At 43.9% G+C, this 23,643-nt stretch overlaps 1 protein-coding gene across 1 annotated transcript; it reads left to right on the top strand.

Annotated features, from left to right (window-relative positions):
• Positions 1-15,879: 15,879 nt before the first annotated feature.
• On the top strand, positions 15,880-21,317 carry LOC112572420 (macrophage mannose receptor 1-like). The gene is made up of 3 exons (XM_025252093.1): positions 15,880-16,060; positions 20,497-20,679; positions 20,946-21,317. Exons 1-3 carry the CDS (start codon positions 15,883-15,885, stop codon positions 21,161-21,163), a joined length of 579 nt encoding a protein of 192 aa, XP_025107878.1. The 5' UTR covers positions 15,880-15,882; the 3' UTR covers positions 21,164-21,317.
• Positions 21,318-23,643: the final 2,326 nt, after the last annotated feature.

Below are 23,643 nucleotides of genomic sequence, written 5' to 3' on the forward strand. Positions count from 1 at the left end.
AGAGCGCGAACTTGTATTACTGGATTGTTGGCAGACGATTTTTTCTAAAATGAGGCGTGAGACTCCTAAGCTTCCGGTTTATTCACATTTTATGTTTAGGCTCGCCGAGACTAACTGCGAAGAACGTCGCAAGAGGCTAAGCCAGTGGTTCTGAACCTTGTTTGAGGTACCCAACCCACAAGTTTCATCTGCACATTCACCGAACCCTTCTTCAGTGTCGTCACGAATTGCGGGTGTGTCTTGACCTCCGTGGCGGAGGCTCCGCCAAACCCCTGAGACCGACTCACCGAACCCCTAGGGTTCCATCAAACCCCGGTTAAGAACCACTGGGCTAAGTGTTGGTCTTGGCAGACACGTCCATGGCTAGATGAACTGTTATCACGTAGCAGTCAGCTAGGCTACTGTATGTGGTCCGGTTATTTTAGCTGACTGCTTTTCATTAGCCATTCAGCTAGCGCCTAGCGACGTGTCATGTGACTGGCCCCAGAATGAAGCAGTTCGCCAGCAGACGAGGGTCGTTGTCGTTGCCGTGTGCTTTCAGAGATTAACTTGACTGCTCGTTCTCCAGAACCTCTCGCCTGATCGATCTGTTCTTATTCTTCCACAATTGTCTGCCTGTCTGCCTGCCTGCCTGCCTGACTGTCTGTCTGCCTGCCTGCCTGCCTGTGTGCATTCTCTCCTTCCTCAAGTCTCCATCGATTTGTTGTTGAAAGTGGGATAAGCTAAAAATATTGCCGAGTGTCTTACATCGTGTCCCAAGATTTGCCGACACAGTTTGCTTTGGCCCTCGGCCCGCAGTCCGCCCAGAATGCAGCAGACGTGGAGTCTGAGGGCGGAATTCATCCTGGCAACGAACGGAAGCACTCGGCCTTGCTCTGAGTAAGAGCTATTAAAGGGGGAAACTGTAAAATAGAAAACAAAATTGAAAACTATGAAAATATTGTTTTGAACACCTGTAGATATAGGGTCCTTAGCAATGCTGCAAACAAAGTTGTTGTCTTCATTTAGAAATTTCTAGTTATGGTTGAATTACAAATAACAATTTACATTGGGGTGAGCTTTGATGTAATCAGAAAAGCCGTTTGTGGCATCGGGACAATGTACTATTCGCTGACCCGTGTCCTTGCTGCTGTAAAATTCTGGTGTCACGTGTGCTGATTATATCATTCTCTGAAAGTGCATTTTTCTCTTCTTCCTAATCACCCCCAGTGGAGCATAGGGCAAAGTGCATTTTAGTTTCAGGTGATTATTTTCAGAAACTTCTTATTTTTAGTGCCACAGTAGGTGGTGGCTCTGCAGTTACTTCTAAAACTTCGAAAATAAAGTCCGAAAAGGCTGAAGAAAGAGTTCACGTGCGCTGTTGACATGATACAGTGATACCTGCAAACATTAGTGATCTTTAGCACCACCTGAAATATTTCCAGTATTTTCTTTGCCAAAAGTTTCAAAGACTAATTTAAACTTTTATTTATCAGCAGATGTGAGAAAAAGTTTGGTCTGTCGCAACAAAATTATTGGATTCGATTAGGCTGGGATGAAGAAGGAACTGCCTGGCATACAAGAGTTAATTTCCGTTTTGTTTCTTAGTTACGGACCCGCTGAGCAGCTGGCGCCATCTGCCATTAAGAGGGGTACATTAGGCAAGGGGGTGTCATGTATGATAAACAAAAGCAAAACAACATCAGATATGAAAGTTTATCCCGATGTCAACGAGGATGCTTGACAGAAGGTGTGCGTCTGGAGGTAGCGATGGCCGACCTCTGACCTCGTACACTCACGCGCTGATGAGCAAGGTTTAATGAATAGTTTTCACAACGATCCAGAGAAAGAATTTTTACAAATCCTCAAATGCTAATGTCTTAAAACATATGAACACCACTAAAGCGTATTTTAATTATTTAGTGTGTAAGAGATGTGACTGACACCAATGGATGTGGCAGTCTGTTATTAGTTCGCTACACCTGTATTTATCGGTGTGACTGTGGACGGGGTACGGAGGGTGTTGCAGACGAGGGTACAGACTGACACTTTAGAGGCTGTCTGATATTTTTTCTCCCCTTCTTCCCATCTATCGCGCGCAATAAATGTCACAGGTGATGTTACAGGTGACGAGAAGCTTTGACAAAGGGAAACAACTGGAGGTTTACATAGTGCGTATAGCAGTTGTCTCCCCGTAAAAACGCTCATGCATTTAAAAAATAATCCAGGACCCTGCATGAACTATAAACACGGGATTTATAGGTATTTAAACAACTTGAATATAAAAGGACGCGTTTTAAGTGCACTCCAGTGTCATAACTAAACGAGAGAATAGAGAGAAAACGTAGTAAGCACAAAGAGAAAATATACACAGAAAACGGGACAAGAATTCAGTCTTGAGCAACCCGGATAAAAGTGAAATAGAGTAGTGTGGCTAACCATTCACGTACAGCTTACATGCAACAAACTTTATCTGTGTTTATTTTGTCGTAAAATGTTTATTATGCTATACAACCTTCCGAAGTAGAATCTATGCTAAGCCTTTGATGTTCTAGAACAATAGACGGGGTCATCAATGTATATAGTACACAGATGGCCATTCACAAGCAATATCGAAGGAATTTTTTTAATAAATCCGTTTTTCTTCCTAGCTTTACATTTTATGAATTTTATTTTGTTTTGAGGGTGATGTCATGGAGTTGCCCATAGACGGGTGACTGAAACAGCAGACCTTTGGAAACGGAAAGATTGGACTGTTGAACCACTAAACACCTCTGCTTAGAACATCACAGCTGCTTGTCGTCTGTTCGTATATCAACAAAATTTAAAGATGTTCATGTTAATGATTGTTGGCATTTTTCGTGCGCCTCAGGTTTACCATTTAGATGCTGGGAAAATCTGGAGACAATTAGTAGTACAGCTTTACCACTCACACCACAGATGACGGTGAGAGGGGAGGAGGGTCCAGAAACTAGCAGGTTGAAAAGACCTACCGACACAGGTGACAGAGCATCAGTGCAGACAGGTGTACTAAGCCAAGGCCGTCAAGACGACAGGAGTGCAGTGTCGCCATCTTGTAATCAGTCCCAGCTCGGACTTGTAGCCAGTGAACCTCTCACAGGGGATTTGGGGTATTTTCCTTCAAAACCTGGAGACAACTTTACTTAAAGCTTTTACTAAAGCATATAAAAATGCAATACTTAAAGTGCTACTTACTTACTCAATATCCTTTTTTTAACTGTTATGGAAGTTATTAGAATGTGTTGATTTTCCTCCCCGGGACCTGACACACAAATCATTAAATGCACCCCCCTCATTGCAACCTCTCTCCCTCCTCCCTCACTGAATCATGTTGGATGCTTCCTGTAGCTATTCATACATTCATCCAAACTTCCAGAGCTAACAAATGATATTTTTCTGTATCACGGTAGCATGGACTTGTAATCTCCCTTGCATGTACGTCTCTTCATATAAATGTTAATCGTTTTACCGATGTTGTCGACTCTTCTGCTTGTATTTGCTAACCACATTGACGTCTGCTTTCCACCAGTTTGTCGATTAATGGCCTTCTTCTCTCTTTAAAAGGTATCGGGTTCGCGCAAAGAGACAGACAGTGTGTTTTATTAAACTTTGATCGTTGTTGCCTTCCATTTTCTACAGAACAAACACAGTTTGTCCACCAGTGTTTTCTATTCTGTATGAAACGGAAAATCATTGTAAGGCTTGGTCCATGAATAGCTCGGTGCGATTTTGTAACACGTCTTCAGCTTAATAGCTGCAACAGGAAGTGGTTCTCGACAAATTCTAAAATAAATTCGAATTTCACAAGACCGACTACAGTGTTTCAGAAAGATTTAGTCTTGACAGCGACCAGTATGAGTTGCGGAGTGACTGACCCTTTCATCGCCAAACAACGACTTGCGATCTTGTCTTCTGTCCTCGTCGCCATCTTGTGCCAGCAGCACGTGCACAGCATGTCCGTGATGAAGACCAGCCAGTGGCAAAAGTCAAATAGTAAAATCTTATCAAACTCAATGCCGGTGACAGCAAGGTCAAAGGTTGAGTGTGCAGCTCTATGTCTGAGACACACGAGATGTTTCAGGTTCTGTCACAACCCGGACACACTGGCTTGTATCCATGGACACGGCGCCACCTCAGGTTCTGGAGAAGACTACGATGACAACTCCACCTGCTACGACAAAGTCACGAGTAAGACAACTGAGTCCTTGTCTGTAAAAGATGTCAGTACACTGTTCGATTATTTTATCCTTGGAACAGTTTTATCACTTAAGTTGCATGAAGATTTTTGTGTTAAATGTCTGAATGTCTCAGTCATGTACAGGAATTCCCCAGCATTGAGTTAAACTTTCAAAAAAAGGCAGCAAAAATAAGAAATCTTTATCTATGGAAGAAACGATAACCTGTCACTGTGTCTTTTAACTTTGATTTAGAAATCGTTTTTCCATTGAACTTCATATATTTCTACACGAGGATTTTTTTAACGGTCTGAATGTCTAATTTATTAGCATAAAATTCCTAGAGGTGTTCACCACCATCGTCCAAGGCCCGGCGTATTGCACTTGATGGGATAGTTCTTGAGAAGATTGAGATTATTAGTAGTTTTCACAATCTTTTAACTTCTAAGGACTTAAATCGTCCATCTTTCCCCTCGGCGGAGGAAAAAGTAGACACAGGCTTCTGTAAAGAAAGATTAATCTTTTAGAGCCAATTAATGTTATTGTCGGTAAGTTTCGAGCTCCGAGCTTTCATGTACTGTCGGCGTCTCTTGGAAAACAAAATTACAATATTATTAAATTCCTTCTCCTTTCAGAGGAATGTTCGGCTTCGGGTGGCTATGACCTATACACGGGTCGTTGCCTGACGCTCAGCTCACCCCTGGTGATGTACCACGAGGCGCAGGACCAATGCGCTGCACAGGGAGGCCACCTCGTCTACTACAAGTCGCTGACGGAGGACGAGCGCCCTCTAGCGGATTTGCTCACACACGCCGGTAAATATGATATTATGGCATCTTTAGTCACATCATCCTGATTGTAAGTTCAAACAGCTTTACAAACTGACAGTGAGGCGACAGGTCAGTGCAAAAGACAGAACGGGGCTAAACGCCATCAATTAAAATATTTAAAATGAAAGCAGTTACATTCTTTCCTTTCCTGCTGCTTCTCTTAAAAACATTATTTCCGTCTTTGTTTCAGCGATTGATAGTCAGTCCTGTGTCTGGGTTGGCGCTGACACAATTGGCAGGAACCAGTCGTTTAGGTGGAACGATGGCACGGCGCTGCCAGCAAGTTCAGAAGTTTGGTTGCCCTGGGAACCTAACAACCTTGGCGGAGTGGAAGAGTGTGTTTGTCTTGTTGATTTAAGGCTGAACGACATCTCGTGTGGCAGCAAGCTTCCGTTTGTGTGTGAAATAGATGTTTAGAGCCTCTAAACTTCTCTCTAAGCTTCCGGTGGATTTCATATTTAAAAGTTTCGCGGGTACCGACACAATCACTATACTTTGGTGAAACACACCTTGTTACACCCAGCTGTCTACCAGTCTATATCTCCGTTGAGAGAATTTTTGCTTAGGATGATGTTTGGAGTTTTCAGTATGAAGATATGAATTAATGATCAGCTAAAACAATGTCTTGTAATTTTGAGTTTGGGATGTTAGGTATGAAGATAAACTCTTGAATCACGTGACTCTGAACTGTTTATTTCAACATTTAGCAATGTATTCATGTTCCATCATGTAGTTTAGCTTGTGTTATAACTAGACAGTCACAGCATTTTACAATTGTGATTAAATAATGAATTGTTCTTATTTTGTTCTTTTTCTTTGTATGGTGGTGGACCGCAGCGTCGGGCTTTCGAAATATTTTCGATAAACCTGAAATTGTGTGATTTAGTGCAAGTGTTTGAGGAGACTGTTCCTCACCTCGCACAAGGAGCACAGGACCAACGACTTTATATGAAATTTGTTGACCACAACCGCAGGACAGGGGGAACCCCTACTTGCAACAGCCAAGCATCGGAAGCCACGTGACCCGGCACCGCACCATGACAAGGTTCAAGGTTCCTTCAGGGGCAGTCGACGTTTGGTGGCAACTGTCATCCCCAGGTGAGACATGTCACCACAGGTGAGCGCGGTGTAGTCACGGCTGGTTGATTGCTGGCTTTCACACCTCGTTAACTAAGTCTTCTGTGAGGTAAGCCACGCAGATCTCGAGGGTTACATAAACTAATTAGCCACCACTCAGGTGACTTAGCGTGGCCTCTGTCTGATGTAACTACAGCAACTCACCGTGGTCGGTGTGAAAAGTGAGCCTGGAGGTGGCGATCTCATCTGCCGGTTCCTCGGGTGACTAAACTAAACCTCAGCGATCGGTGTCAAAGGAAGGGGGAAGGAGCTGACGACAGCTACAGCACCAGAAACTTTCTCTCTTCTTGCTCCCCTCCACACTCCCCTCTACAACTGCATCTCGTGTCAGCTTCAAGTTTTGAAGGAGTTTAATGCAAGGGTGGATGAGCATAACAGACAGCTAAAAATATGTCTCTTCTGCTGGAAAACTTTATTTGGGAATTTGTTTGCTGATTTTTTATTTGTAATTTTCTGTATGCGCGCATACAATCATAATTATTATTATTCACTTATTATTCAGTATTCGGATTGCCATCTGACCAATATCAACATCAGCTACTGCTGGTTACATGCATATCTACATGTGTGTGTGTGTGTGTGAGGGAGAGTGAAGGAGTGTGTGAAATGTATCAATGAACTGATAATCACTCGGTTCATCAATAAATGTTGCTATCATCATCACGATTATTCTTGTAATCATGCTTATTATTAATGGTAGGAATAGTAAGTTCACAACTAGAAGATTGCTCACATCAGTTTCTTGTTTACAACGCACGCGCACACACACAATCAAATCGCATAGCCACGGTGTAACAAACACACAAACACATTATTGTCTACAGCTGGCAGACTGAAAGTGATTTCGTCTTCGTCGCTTCTTTCTTTCTTTTTCGTTGGCGAGGCCTGGAGGCAACAGCAGTAGACCCTGTAGGTGTGAAAGTCGTTAACGATGGGGGGTGGGGCGAGGGGGACTTGACACTTATTGTCCAGCGGACTGTCATCACCTGTCCGTCCTATTGAATAGACATCTGTACCCCCCCCCTAGAGTGACGTCATGCGGTCCAGTACTGACCGGAATATGAGAGACAGCTGTTGATTGGTCGGTGGCAGGGAAAGTAGGTACCCAGGGGCGGGGCTTATCTAGCCTTTTTAGGGGCAACTGACGTGTGATGTGAGGTCAGTACCTACCCGCCAGGTGACACTACTGACCATTGACTTCTCTCAACTCGATCCCTGACTTTGTTTCTTGTCAAACACCACTGCAGCTACTCGCAGGTAAGCTCGAAGGTTTTTTTTAAATTGTAGGCTATATATTTGCTTCTGAAAATAACGAGAATCGAGTACAGTGATACCTCGGTTCTCGAACATAATTCGTTCCGGGAGGACGGTCGAGAACCAAATTGTTCGAGAACCGAAGCAATGAAACCCAAAGGAAATAATGGAAACTGGATTAATTCGTTCCAAGCCCCAGAAAATGCCTATTTACTGGCCTAATTTGTATATAATATGTAGAAAAACATGAGTCTCAACAAGAAATAAGAAATAAAAGTGTATTTATTAAAACAAAAAACAAAAAAAAATGTACTGTACAGTACAGTACAGTAAATTGTGTTTCATTTACTGTACCTGTACCAAACTTTATGGCAGGAGGGAATGAATGTGGAGGGAGGAGGGAAGGGGGATGGTTATTGTCACTGATGACGCAAGCAAGGCGCACTGGGCAGAATGAACGCCATTCGGCTCAACTCGGCTCATCTCGGACGTTCGGATGTTCGAGTTCCAAATATTTGTTCGAATTCCAAGACAAAATTTTCTCGAATTTCCTGGTCGAATACCGATTTGGTCGAAAGTCAAGGCGTTCGAGAACCGAGGTATCACTGTACTTGCTTTTGTTAGCGATTTATTTATTGTCTTTTAGAGTGTGTAGATATTACAGTCGAGTCCATTTAATTTTACCTACACTCGTGTCTATTACACAGCTGTGTGGATTTCTCGACGCTTCCATCTTATATTTTCTTTTGCTAAAGAAAAACAAACTGATTGGAAATAGACAGATATCACTTGATAAGAACGAAATTCTTTGACACTACATTTTTTTCCAAATTCTTGTTGTACCCGGGTACGATACTGTAGAGCACAAACCCTCATCTTCTCGCGCTTAGTTGATTGCTTTTACGAGACAGGGAAAGTGTCGAGCACGGCACTCAGCAACAACAATAACAAAAAAAAAAAAAAAAAAAAAAAAATCCCAAAATATCACTTACGCCTCTCTAATTTACCCGAAAGAGCGTTATTACACGAAGTGATAAACCAAATTTAAAAAAGTAGGAAAAAGCTTTTAGAATATATTTTGCAAAAGTAAGAAAATCCATGTCCTTTCCTTCCAGAACACCTGTCAAAGTCAGGTCAAAGGTTATAGGTTCCAACACGTAGCCTATGAAGACCAAATGTAGTCTCAATCGAAATGTTAGTCATAACAGAGTAGCATTACATTAGACACGCAAACAATGTTTGTTTGATTACTACAAATAGGCGATAAATAACAAGATAAATTGAATAGTAATGCTAGTTATTTATTTCGACAGGTATGGACACGACACAGGTGACGTTTTCAGCTGATGACCCCGAGTGTCCCATATGTCTGGCTCCCTTCACGGAGCCCAAGATCATGGCGTGCGGTCACATCCTGTGCCGGGGTTGTCTGGTCACCTGGGTAACGACACAACGGCGGAAAGTCGGCTGCCCCGTGTGTCGCAATGATGCTCTGAACATTCCCATTAACAACGAACAAGAGGATTTTATTGCGTTTCACGTCGACTTTCTCCCCACGGACCACGTGATCATGGCGACCGCACGCGGCAAAAGTGACGTCACGCCAGACACCTGCTCGGGGTGCGAAGGTCTGCTGTGCACGTCACGAAGTGCTCCTCACCGGAACTGTCCGGGACAAGATGTGCAAAACACTGAGGCAGACGCTCGAGCGGCCGTGAAGGATTTGTCCGACATGGTGCAGGTGATGGTGGACACGAGTAACAAGCTGCAGAGAGATGTCACGGACATGGAGGCTGAGTTCCATGACCTGTGGTACGCGAACGAGGCTGACAACCCGGTGCAGGAGGAACTCCGCGATTGTGTCAGCTGGTTGAAGACTGAGGCAGAAAAACTTCGCTCTGTCCTCATGACACACAAGCACCTCTTGCAGCGGATGGGGACAGCCATCAGGTGGTGGCTACCTTGCTGATGAGGGGGCCATTGCACAAGAGGTTGAAACACTTAGGGATTCAACTGGATGTCCTAAACGAAGTTTTTTTGCATCACACAGCTTGTGCGCGTGTCGCACAGAAATTAGTTTAACACACCTGTATGCAACAAAGATGGTAAAACATTGTCTTCCTTACTTGTATTTTATCTTTTCATCATGTCCATATATGTTCAATGCCATCATATGTTTGTACTTAGTGAACACTGATTAATAAACACATAAAAGCCATATTTCTGTGCTTTCATTTATTTTCTTAGTATTGTGGATTTAATCAATAACCCTTCTTTTTCATACACTATTCATGCATTGCCTAATCAAACAATTGAAATGAAAACGAAGAAAAACGGTTTACAACAAAAGAAGGATAGGGAGAAGAAATGTAGCACGATTGGAAGGAGAGAGTAGGGGGACAGAGATGCGACCAGTTGTACCAGTGCAGTTTATGTTTGTGGGTTTGTGAATGCGCGCACAAATAATATATCATTAATAATTTCTTTATTTTAGTATTTGGAATAGCATTTGGCCAACACCGACATACAAACACACTTATTGTATACAGCAGGTAGACTGCAGGTGGTTTCGCCTTCGTCGTTTCTTTGTTGGTTTTCCGTTGGCGAACCCTTGAGGCAGCAGCTGTAGACCCTGTGGGTGCACAAGTCGTTAAGGATGGGGGCTTGACACTATTGTCCAGTGGACTGTCATCACCTCTCGGTCCTCTTGCTTTTAATGTGAGCAGTGTAAGTGTGTGTTTAGTGAAGTTGAAAAATGCTGAGTCTTTACCGGTGATCTGGTAAAATAATCCCCTCTTGGCACATTCTCTTGGTTTTGAAATCAGTTTACCTCTGTGTGTGTGTGTGTGTCCGCGCGTGCACCTCGAACTTCGTCAAATAATCTTGACCACAATCTTGACCATACGACTGAGGAGATCTTTCGCTCCCAGCAGGTGACCCTCAAACCTTGTCTTCACATCGCACAGTCTAATCCTCCCCGCGGGTGGCAACTGTTACCCCGGGTGGTCCACGTCAGCTTATGTCACTCCGTCCGTCACTCTCCACCCGACACGTAACTCGTGACGTAACAGCAGGGGACAGACATCACAGCCCAGGTGAGCGCGGGTAGTCAACGTCGCTTGATTGCTAGACCGTGGCCTGGTAAGCTCCTCCCCAGTCGTCTGTTTACTTTGAGGTGTGAATGAAGAGCTCGCAGGAGGATAAACAATGGAAGTAAGCAGACCATTGTGTATGTGTGAGTGTGTGTGTGCGCGCGGGCACGTTAGCGTGGTGGATTAAGTGTTTGAATCAATAAAAAACATAAGAACTCGGTTCATCAAGAAATAACACGCGAGAAAAATATTTTTGTGTAATTTTATCAATTTTTAAATTTTTTTAATGTCATAGATTTTATTAGTGATCCCTTATTTTCTTACAAGGCATATAATTATATCGCTCAATTCATTTAAAATTGCGGAAAACGGGTTTACAGCAAAAGAGAAAAAAAGGGCTAATAAATATAGTAAGAAGAAAGAAAGAGATGGAGAAAGGAATGGCAATCTAATCATCAGCGACCTTCTCCCTTTGTTCATTATTTAACAACGGACTCGTTTTCCTGTGAGTAAATGCAGCTAGATTAAGTTTTAAGTGAAATGAATGGCAGACGATGTAGCTTGTAAACCCTTTGAACTCACAGACGAACGCAACGATCTATTATTTTACCTGTGCATTGCATGACTCTTTACACACCTAATCAAAAATATTCACTCAGCCTACACGTCGGATTTAGCTGATTACTCATTCGCTCAGCAGTAGACCCCGGAGGTGTAAAAGTCGTTAAAGATGGCGGAGTGACACTAGTTGTCCAGCGGACTGTCCACACCTGTCGGTCCTATTGACTGTACATCTCTACGCCCCTCCCCCTGTAGTGACGTCACGCGGTCCAGCACTGACCGGACATGAGTGACAACTGTTGATTGGTCGGTGGCAGAGAAACTAGGTAGCCAGGGGCGGGGCTTATCTAGGTAAGAAAAACTTAATCAGAAAAACCCGATATAAAATGTCGCATTATTGGCCTCTGACTATACAATCTTAATATTGGAAAGCGTTCTTCACAAAGTCGAGCAGATAAATAAAATAAGTTAACTGTCAGGATACTGTTTTGTGTGACATATATAAAGTTTCTTTGCAATGCAATATGGGAAACGGTATCACACAGCATCACTATACAAAAATATAAAAAATATTGACGATACACATGTAATGCAAAATAAAACTTGTAGAGACTTAGCAAAAGGTATTTGTTATTAAGAACTGCTTAAAGGTCGATCTCACAAACAAATGGAAATTTCGAATCACATCTAATATCATTTCCTCGATAGTTAACGAGGCTCAAACAATCTTCCAGGCCATCGTAGTTGAATGGTTCGTATGCGCTCCAAATCTCCGACACTGCGGGCAACGGAGACCCGTCTGTCCAGGTGAACTGCCGGTGTCTCCCTATCGCATCGGCGCCCAGCCAGGTATACTTAGGAACTGAACAGCAAAAAGTACATTTGATGATGATGATGATGATGAGGATTATGATGATGATGATGATGTAGTAGTGACAAGGAGTAATGACAAGGTTGGACACTACATAGCCTACCACTCTGTACAAGTCCCTCCAAGTTTCCACCCAACTGTGGTGATCAGACGTAGACTGTGGTTGCCAATATGAGACATTTGACAACTATAGTACCCAAGAAAACTGCTCCAATATTCTACATCGACTTAAGGTGGAACACCATTTCCACCATCATGGAACACCAGGAATCATTCTCCGCACCATTACGCGCTGCTGGCCACGTGACACTCTTCTTTAGAGTCAGTCATTCAGTCATTCTCTTCTTCAATATTTAATATTCCTTATTGTTCTTTTACCCTTCAAGGGGTCTTGAGACACAAAACGAAAAATATCTATTCACATAGTGTACGACTCCCTGCTTTCCTCTCATCCTCGTTTGAAGACTTTTACCAGAGATGATCTTCTCTCGTTCTTATGGCTAGAGCCTCATCCCAACGGTCTAGTCGCGCGTCCACTCGACTGTTTTCTTTGACCGATAAACCACACCAGACAGTTTCTTTTTCACAATTCTCAGTCAAGCAAGAAACTAAAACTACTTCTATGTCCTTGATGAGGGCTTGAGTCTGACATTCTTACTATCACTAAAACTTGACTCAAAGAGAAAATGCAATATGAAAGCTGTTGTCTCCACTTACCCGGGTTCAGTGGTACCAGTGACCTCAGTGGGGGTTCGTCCAGGGCCAGTGTCTTGAGGTGGTACAGGTGTCCTCCCTCTAAAGCACACTGTTGTGTTGCTGACGAATATGTCGCCAGTGTGGAGTTGAGTTTGGCGCAGCGAAGACCGAGCATGGTGAAGCCCGCACTGGCCCAGCAGTTTTCTAAAAGTTAAGCAAAATCAACAAATATAATATTTTTTCTCACAGTTTTTAAATCTTTGGTTTTCTTCGTCCCAAAGCTTTATACCGGAATTCATAGCTTGACACTTGTAGGTAAAGTTTATACAAACACATGCACATTTCGTGGATTCTTTCTTTTACCTGGAGCTGCCTAAACTTTGGCACATCGAGCGCCATGACAACCCAACCCTTCCTCGCCTTAATCCTTTAATTTACTATTTGTTTCCTACCTGCTGTAGGTTTACAGCAAGACCACACTAGTCATCACATTTCCAGTCAATAGAAACTGGTTAAGCAGCAAATCGTCTTACTTTTGATTTTGTCGTAGCACACAGCACCCTCAACAGACGACACCTGCCCACTAGGGGGCGTCATCCCGTCGTCCACGAAGCAGTCCAGAGAGACGGTGTGATGGCAAAACCTGAAACATCTCGCGTTTTGCAGACAAAAACTTGCACAATGGACAGGTGACCTCGCTCGTATCTGGTTTGTGGTTGGTAAGATGTGACTGCCAGACCTTTCCCACTGGCCACTCGTGGTGACACTCCAGGTGTGAACATGCTGCTGACACAAGATGGCGACAAGAAGAGCGGTCAGCATTGCAAGACGTTGAGATGTGGTGAGCAGATGACTAGTCGCTGTGAGACTCATGCCAGAAGTTGTAAGTTGTAACTTCCCTCAGTTGTCTTAGAGTTTTATATCACCCTTGCAACCAGCTCACCTGATTTAGTTTCACAAGTATTGATTGTGGTGAAGAAGACACATCATTCATTCATGAGTATCGCCACTGAAGTGGGAATAAGAGACCAAAATGCTTCGTCTGCTACCTCAAAAAGACACAAAAGGATAACAGTCGATGGCAGAAGCAAACGACAACATGGAAAACGAAGAAAAGATGGGCGAATAGATGTTAGAGTGGTCTTTTATAAATTATGCATTTACTGCATGTTCCATACCCACGAGCCCACCCCAGGGGTGTAGCAGCCCCGATGCACACATTCAGTGAAGCCTCATGAAAGACGATGTGGTCAATTCTTTGATTGCTCCATCTTGTGAAGATAGATTACCATTTGTCTGAGCATTCATCTTATTACCCACTAACTGAGCTCATGTCATGTGCTTGGACAAACAACTTAAGGTGACTGTGTTGTGACATGACATCTGACACCAGACACAAAGCTTGACACTCCACTGTGACTGTAGTGTTGCGTTGATGATGCCACAGAATGACAATACAAACAAACAACAGATAACAGGTTGATCCTCTGTGGTCAAATACTCAACCCTATGGAACTGATACTGGACTCAATCTCTGTCCTGTCAGTCAACCTGTGTGTCAGCTCTGTACCCTGTTGTGGAGGGTTAGGGTTCAGGAAGCATCTCAAGACCCCACGTTTCATGATCAGTCACTAAAATATTCCTGGAGGCTTTCAGGACTAAATAGGTCTGAAACTAAATTTGTCTATTCTTTCGACAGTTTGTTTGGTCAGTGTTGCTGTATACACCGGGTGTAGTTGATAGGAAGTAAGTAATATGTACACTACTGTATTGTCATTCTCAGGGGAATTAAAAGTTTGCGCCTTTGGCCAAGTTGGATCCTGGTTATGGATTTTTCTTTTCACTTTAAAGCAGACATCTTTATTGTAAAGCATGGGCCAGAAAATGCTTGGCAACAACGATGGAACTGAAAATGCCTGCTAACAGCTATCGAATATTACTCTATCTACAGTCCAGTGGATAGGCTGAAGCCTTCACAGTTTAAAAGAGACATACACACTGTCGCTAAAAGCAGGAAGGAAAATATGTGAACAAAGAGTCAAGTATGTGTCCAGGATGCTGAGATGTGAGCAGTAATGTTGCCATGGAGACAGGACAAGACTAACGGGGAGGACACTGGCCTCTCGTTTGTAAAGAAACTAATGGCCTGGTAGCCAAGGGTGTGGAAGCCGTGGGCAGGATGTGAGTAGGTCGAACTCGAACTTTCCAGGGTATTTCACAAACACACGAGGCAGTTCTGAGCAGGGGAGGTCAGGGAGGGGCAGCTCTGTCCAATCAGCTCAGGCGAGCCTGGAAAACTGTTATCTTTCGATTTGAATCTGAGAACAACAATAATAAAATATGAGACACTCTTTGCACTCCTGAAAGCTTAACTAGAGACTTTGTAGTTAGTAAACCCGTTAGAGGTTTGAGCTTCGTCTCAGAAGATTTGACTAAACTTGTTCCTCGTTACCCTGCCAACAGAACTACTTGCTTACTGCACACGTGGTGGTGATTGAGAGTAGAGGAAGAGTTTCAATATACTTATTATACTGTCACACTGAAGACAAAGTGAATCATTTACTGTTCACGTGCCATATACCCAACAAGGCTATGAGACCAATCCCATTTTGTTCTTCTTAAAAGAGTGTCTTTTTAAACAAATAATATCCCTATCATGCAGTTTGGTGCATCTACAGGGACATGCACTACTTACAAGTATGAGATGGCATCTCTCAATGCCAATGTTTAGCTTCCCGAGGACGTATGGACTTTTCCCATCACTGAGATTTGATTTCAGGTGCACTGATTGACACTATTTAATCTTTTTCTACAGAACCAGGCCACTCACTGTGAGCAACACAGATTCCATCTAATTACTTTGAAATTCCATTGTTTCGGGCATGCTTTTATGTTCAGATTTCTACACCAATGACAAAACTCATGTTTGATTGAAATGGAACAGGAACCGCTGCTTCTTCTGGCAAACCCGGGGTGAAGCTCAATAATCTCACGGTGCATTTGCAAAGACTGTGTTCACATTGTTTGCTGCCAACGGAAGTCGCTCTGTGCGGCATCATCCATAAAAGAACAAAGTTGTATTTAGAGAGTACAGTCGTGACCACAGGCTGAGTCTCAAAGTGACCGACCGTTGGATCATGAAACATCCATGTCTTGCGCTGTCAGCTGGCCTTCTTGTCTTTATCTTGTGCCAGCAGCACATTTACAGTATGTATGTTTTCAGAAGCAGCCAGTGGGTGAAGTCCAGGAGTAAACTCTTGCTGAACATGACGCCTGTGACAGCGAGGTCACGGGTTCAGTGCGCAGGTCTGTGTGTGGCGGAAGTCAGATGTGTCACGTTCTGTCACAACTCGGTCACGCTGGCCTGTTTCCTGGACCTGGGTGTGTCCTCAGACTTTGGACAGGAGAGTACAGACGGTAGGAAATGCTTTACTAGGATAAAAGGTAAGTTAAATGGATGCGTACGAATTGACTTAGTTTATTTTCGATTTACAGACAATCATTATTGGACAACATCGTAGGAAAACACACTTGTTCATTTGAGCTTTTATTTTCCTGTGTGTAAAATGTATGCTTCTATTCATTAGCATTAATTGCTTTATTTATTGGATTGAAAAGTAAGAGCTAAGTATATGGCCCCCTGTGTTGGCACCTGGATACAGCCTCGTTTTAGCCTTGTCGATGCTGAATGTGTCTGGAAACGTCTCAGCAGTAGGTTGTACTCGATCTGGTTGTGGAGCGAAATATCTGGAGAAGTACCAGGCATCATCATGGTGATGTCCCCTTGCCCAACTGGCTGGAGGGGACAGAGCTCTGTTGTATTTTTTTGTTTTTTCTGACATCCTCCTGGTGTTGGACTTGTGCTTGTGTATAATTTTGATGGGCCTGCCATCGTGTGTGTGGAGTGTAGTGCCTCTTCGCTTTGGTGACTGCAATTCTTTGCAATTCTTTGTCAACCTTCTGACTTGGCGATCGGCGGCGCAGTCAGTAAGCTTCATGTCCGTTGGATCGGTGTACTTTTGTGTGTGCTGGGGTCATTCGTCGTTCCGTAGGACTGGTGTCGTCTTTTTGATGTGCTATGTGCAGATATCTTTCGTATGAAATGCATTCCGGCTTATATGACTTGTTTGATATTAGGCCTGCGGATTGTGCTCATATTGCGTGTAGACGCTGACCTTTGACTTGGAGTACCGTCATTTTGTTCTGACGTCACATTATTTTACGTCATTTTATGTCATATGTGAAGTGCCTTCCCCTGTGTACGGGGTGTCCATGTAGAGGTCGCACCTTTGACTTTCCGGCAGCAGTGTCCCCTGGGACAGACGGGAGCACTGGTCCTCACATGGCACTCAACTCTCACAGCTGGCTCCAGGTCCTTAACCTAGCCACACACCGGTAACCGCTTCTGCTGGCGGGCCAAACGCTGTGAGGGGCTGACGTGTTCTTATGCACGTCAATAAAATACTTGGAGAGGAGATGGGCGCCACCAAGTTCGCCAAAGCCCACTGAAAGGACTTATGGTAGCAAAACAGAATAGAAGCAACATGCCGGATCGGTCGAGGCCCGGATCACCAACGACCGCGCACCCCTCTGGTGGTCTCCAGGGAGGGAGCGACAAGTGTGCTACTGGAACCAAGTCTACACCCAAGTCTACAATCAAGCTGCCTACACAAGGGACTACTATCGGAACATGGAATGTTCGTACACTCTATCAATGCGGCAAAGTGAAAGAACTCACACACGAGTTACAGCGTTACCGCTGGGACATAGTGGGACTTGCGGAAGTCCGATGGACTGGTTTCGGGGAGTCAACTACAGATGAAGGCCACAAGCTCTGGTTCAGCGGAGACGAAACCAAGCATGAACGTGGTGTCGCTTTCATTGTCAGGAAGGAGGTGGCTGGAACTGTCATCAGCTGCACCCCAGTCTCTAGCAGACTTATCTCCATCCGAATCTCTGCTCGACCGCACAACATCACCATTATACAAGTGTACGCCCCAACATCAGAACACGAAGATGAAGATGTTGAGGAATTCTACGAGGAGCTGGACAACATCATCAAGAAAACTCCGAAGAAAGACATCTTGCTTGTCCTTGGCGACTGGAATGCTACGATCGGCCCTGATGCTTACCAACAATGGGCAGGAACAGTCGGCAAGTTTGGCCTAGGCAACACCAACGCAAGAGGCCTACGGCTACTAGAATTGGCACAGAGTCACCGTCTCACCATTGCCAATACCCTCCACCCGCACAAGAAGTCAAGAACTGTAACGTGGCATTCGCCGGGAGGTCTGGTCCATAACCAGATTGACTTCATCTTGCTGCCTCAGCGTTTCAAATCAAGCATCAACAAAGCACAAACGAGGTCCTTTCCTGGCGCTGACATAGGCAGCGACCACAACCTCGTCCTCACTAGCCTCAAGTTGAAACTGAAGTTGAGACATGACAACAATAAGAGCCCTCGCATCCGTTTCAACCTTGAGAAGCTCAAAGATCCGGACACAGAGAGGATCTTCCAGGCCCAGGTGGGGGGCAAATTTGCAGCCCTGACTACTTTAGACTGCGACATAGACACCCTTGCTGGAAGTATCAAAGAAGTGCTACTCTCTACTGCAGACCAAGTGCTGGAGAAGCAGAGGACGCGCAAACAACCCTGGGTAACAGACGACATCCTTGATCTTTGCGACGTAAGGAGAGCCTTGAAGAAAGAGAGAGGTCGAGACCCGACGACAGCAGACAAGTACAGAATTGTCAACCAGAAGATCAGAACAAGGATGAAGGAGGCAAAAGAAGATTGGATCGAAGACCAGTGTTGCAGCGTGGAAATAGGCATGGCAAGCGGAGACAGCAAGAAGGCATATGAAACATTGAAGGCCCTCACCAAGACTCAGCAGCGACCAGCCACAGTCATCGAAGACAGCACCGGACAGCTCTTTACGGAGAAAGCTGCTGTACTGAGCCGATGGACTGAATACTGCCAAGACTTGTACAACTACAAGATCGAACCAGACACCAGCATTCTCCAGCATCACCAGACTGGGACAAGAGAGACTGAAGACCTGCCAGTCCTCACTGATGAGGTGAGAGAAGCTATGCACAGTCTGAAGGGAGGAAAGTCACCTGGTGTGGACAACGTACCCGCTGAGCTGCTGAAGCATGGAGGAGACGCAACAACCAAGGCCTTCACCACACTGTGTCAAAAGATATGGGAAGAAAAGAAATGGCCAGAAGAATGGGCTCAGTCTATTATCATCCCACTCCCTAAGAAAGGGAACCTGAAGCAGTGCCAGAACTACAGAACCATCAGTCTGATAAGTCACCCAAGCAAAGTCATGCTCAGAATCATCCTCAACCGCTTAAAACCTATTGCAGAGGAACTGCTGGCAGAAGAACAGGCTGGCTTCAGGGCTGGAAGAAGCACGGTAGAACAGATCTTTAACTGCCGTGTTATGATAGAAAAACACCTGGAGCATCATCGTGAACTATACCATAACTTCATCGATTTCAAAAAAGCTTTTGATCGTGTCTGGCACGATGGACTCTGGCAGGTCATGAGATCATTCAACATAGAGGAGGACTGATCCAGATGGTAGCAGCACTCTACAAGAACGCCTCCAGCGCGGTGCTACTCGACAACCAGCTAGGCGAGTTCTTCGCGATGACGATCGGGGTCCGTCAAGGGTGCCTACTCTCTCCCATCCTTTTTAACATCTTCCTTGAAAAAATCATGCAAGAAACCCTCCACAACCACCTTACCTCAATCTCCATTGGTGGCAGACCCTGTGCAACCTACGCTTTGCAGATGACATTGACCTCATGGCAGGCAGTAACAACGAACTTCAGGATTTGACGGACAGACTCTCCAGGCGAGCGGGGGGCCTATGGCATGGAAATAAGCTCAGAAAAAAGCAAAGTAATGATTATTTCCACCACCGACAACAGCAGCAACATCGTCATGAACGGCCAGAAACTGGAGGAGGTCAACAGCTTCAAGTACTTGGGTGCCACCCTGACTAGAGATGGTTGCTGTACAGCAGAGATCCGTATCAGGATTGGTATGGCAACATCCGCAATGTCCAGGCTGGACAGGATCTGGCGAAGTAACTCAATCAGCTTCAGTACCAAGCACAGGCTGTACAAGTCCCTCGTAGTGTCAATCCTTCTCTACGGCTGCGAGACTTGGACGCTGCTTGCCGCAACGGAGAAGAAACTCCAGGCCTTTGAGAACAAGTGCCTGAGAAAGCTGCTCCGCATCTCGTACCGCGAACACAAGACCAACGAATACGTACGGAGCACCGTAACCTCTCTCGTGGGCCCACATGAGCCCCTTCTGGCAACAGTGAAGCGGCGCAAGCTCGCCTGGTTCGGTCACGTCACCCGCCACAACACCCTGTCCAAGACGATCCTACAAGAAACCCTCGAAGGGAGCCGTCGTCGTGGTCGTCCGAGGAAAAGCTGGGTCACCAACATCAAAGAATGGACCGAACGCGAGATGCCAGACCTGCTCTCATCTGCTCAAGACAGGACCGGGTGGAAAATTCTGTCTGTTGCTGCTGCCAGACGGTCCCCCCTACGCCCGGACCGGTTTTGGGATTGACCTGACCTGACCTGACCAGGCAGTCATCCTCGATTGTTTATGAGGATGAAGGGCTCTGGCAGGAGCGAGTCTGTGTCTGTACAGACCTACACAGTTTGCCTCAGAACAGCTTCAGGAGCTTCAGAGCTGTTCTGTGCTTTTGAAAAAGAAATTACACAAGATATTAATTTCAAAAGTAAAAATAACCAGTAAATGATATAGACTTACAGCGACGAACGTATTAAATATTTACAATTCTTTATTTACCTTTCACTAGTAACTGATATTTTCTCCGTGGCCCCAGCTACCTGTCCAGCCAGCGAGGGCTACAGTCTGTACAGCAGTCGTTGCCTCAAACTGAGCTCCAGTCCACTGACTTACCTCTCAGCCAAAGACCACTGTGCTTCAGAAGGAGGTCACCTGTATTACCTCAAGAATACTTACCTGGACCTGAACCCACTGGCACTACTGATCCGGCAAAATCAGTGTAAGTTGCGAGAAGATGCTTATGACTGCCAGTGATACATTATTCCGTGTGTCGATACAAACCAGAAGGTCCAAGCTAGAAAGACTATCATCCATCTGTGACAGCACTGGGCTTAGAACAGGACAGCAAACACAAAAAAAGTTGAAGTATAGAATAAAACGTTGCTATGTCATCTTTAAAAGTTCTTCCTGTTATGCTTGTTGTTATTAAAATAATTTTAATCATAGCGTGAACGCTGCAATGATTATAGAATATTTCTGTTTTAGTTAATTGGTTCTACTGGGTGGGTGCTGATGCCATTGGAAAAAGCCGACATTTTACCTGGGGCGACGGAACTCCCTTGTCCAGCACTTCGGAACTTTGGATGACAGGTGAACCCAACAACTTCTACAACAGGGGCGAGGACTGTGTGTGCATGAAGAACGTTAGTGCGAACGACAACATATGTGGCGATGTCCTTTGGTTTGTTTGTGAGATTGACTAGTCGGTCCTGTCTTCATTAATTAACATTTTGTTTGAACTCATTTCTTTGCCTTGAGATTTTACATGGCGAAACCGGTCAAACGCCAGGTAACTTTAGCGAGAGGTGATTTGTAAGACAAATTATTTTACTCAGAATAAAAATATTAAAAAAATAAATAAAGCGCTCAGATTTTCTACAGCAGTTCATGGCGCACATACACATACGCATTAACTAAATTTGAATAGTCAGCAACAGCAACAGCAACAGCCGCTTGAAAGTCGGTTACAATGTTATTAATCTAAATGAAAAATTAAAAAGGACAGATTTATTAACGGTGTCCTTTGCCAAATGACTTGGGTGGAAATTCCTATTTCAAAAAGATAAACTTTTACAATTAACTGATTGAAATGCGATTGTAAGAAAATGGTTAGTTTGAAACTTAAAATTTTAGGCGGAAATGATTCAGAATGTCGGCAAAATTACCGAGTATAGTTGCTTTTTTCCATAATTAGCATGGAAAAAGAATACTGTTTTAGTGTTTCAATACTTGAAATCAGTTTTGGAATAGCTGTTAGAGTCCATCGTCATTGTCCATTGTCATGGTTTCTGTGTTATCAAGAAATGGTGAAGCTGTGTCGAGATCTGACCGGAAGTTAAAGCTGTTTGTCAAATGACTTTACACTTTTATTTGTTAGCTGTCATTGTGCCTGAGGTTACCTTAGATAATAATTGGTATTTGTAAACGAATTTTACAAAGAATTAAAATAAGCCGTGCACACTGATCATATGTTGGTGTGTTTGACTGTTTGGGCATCAAGTCTGTTAGTGTGTCTGATATTTCTATTTTCTCGGATGTTGATGTGTTCTTGTCGTCTGTCAAGGGTTTCACTGATGTCACATTGTTCACATTGTTTTAACAGATACAGATAACTGAACCTCCGAGGTAGATATAAAAGATCAGGTAACGAATCTTTCGATGAGCCATGAGGTAAGGTCGAAGTTATCACTCCTTGACCCTTGGACCCTGTGTGAAAAAACCGGCCATGTTGGCTGTTAGCAGACTATTAAAAGATGTTATTCGAAATAATACACAACAAGTGAGTTTTCTGCACTACACACCACAGAGGGTTGTCCTCATATTATGTATACCCGCTTGAAAACCAGTCAAACCCCTCTCACCTTCTAATAAAAGTTGAAACTGGAAACTGCAAAATAAACAAGTCTGTGCATGTCTGAAAGTCACACTGATCCTCTCTAACGATCCCTACAAATACTTCAATATTTATGGCTTCACCAGACATCGTATGTACTCTTCATTAAAACTACACACTGCGTTTTATCTAGTTTTTCTTTACGCAGACGAATATAAAAAAATGTTCAGGATTTGTTGAATCGCGAACTTGTATTACTTGACTGCTGGCAGACGATTTTTTTTCAGTTAACTACTAAAACGAGGTTAGTGTGTACAAAACTTCTGGTTTATTCACATTTCAGATTAACTACTAAAACGAGGCAGGTGTATACACAGTTTCCGGTTTAGTCACATTCATTGTTACGGCTCGCCGAGACTAACAGCGGAGAACTTGGCAAGAGCCTTAGCGTTGGTCTCGGCAGACAGACAGCAGTCCACCTACACACTTCCGGGGTTTGATCGCTTGCTTTATGTTTGTTTCCCACTGCAAAGCACAACAGAGCTCAGTGACGTGTCCTTGTAAAACACATCTGTTTGATCAATAAACTGGATAGACAAGTAACTCTTTTAAAGACTTGATTATATATATCTTGAAAAAATAATTTTTCAGTGCTGATCAGGTAACAAACACTGAAAAATGGGAGATAACAAGCGAAACCTTTTATTATGTACCTTACGTCCCTTTGATTAGTTCATCCTCTGCCAGTTTGAATGAGAAAATAAACCAGAGACAGGCTGTGTTTTGAAATGACAACATGCTTCAAACGCTTTTTATCTTGCAGAGAGACATCGTTGTATCTGGTGTAAACGTGACTTCATCTTTCAACAGAAAAGAGTCAGAATAGAAACGGAAAGACTAGGAGGAATAAATGAACAGAAAAAGTCAACTAGTGCATGCTTCCTTTTCCAGTGTGTTTTACTTGTAAACAAAAGTTTCCTCAAGATGCATCTCGATAAGGATAACAAATAATTCAAATCAAAATAAACAGTGAGAGACTAATAATTTCGTAGTAGTTCGCCAGTGTGTGCGAGTGTGTGTACCGCGTGAGAATAAAAGAAAAAAAGGTCTAATTCGTACACCCCGTGCAGGAGCACAACTGATGACACGTGACACTAGTAAGGACAGCTCACCTCCACGTTTGTCGCTCAGTGAACAGTGAGTGACATTCCCAACACAGCCGCCGAGACGGTTGGTCCTACCTGTACAGGTGTGAATACAGACAGGGGAATCTGTGCATTTAGTTTCTTTGCCCAGTCAAAGTAAGCAAATATATTTTTATATTGTCCTGAATTCTCAATTCTGATTTCA

The sequence above is a fragment of the Pomacea canaliculata genome, linkage group LG9 (assembly GCF_003073045.1).
Source record: "Pomacea canaliculata isolate SZHN2017 linkage group LG9, ASM307304v1, whole genome shotgun sequence".
NCBI classification, from domain to species: domain Eukaryota; kingdom Metazoa; phylum Mollusca; class Gastropoda; order Architaenioglossa; family Ampullariidae; genus Pomacea; species Pomacea canaliculata.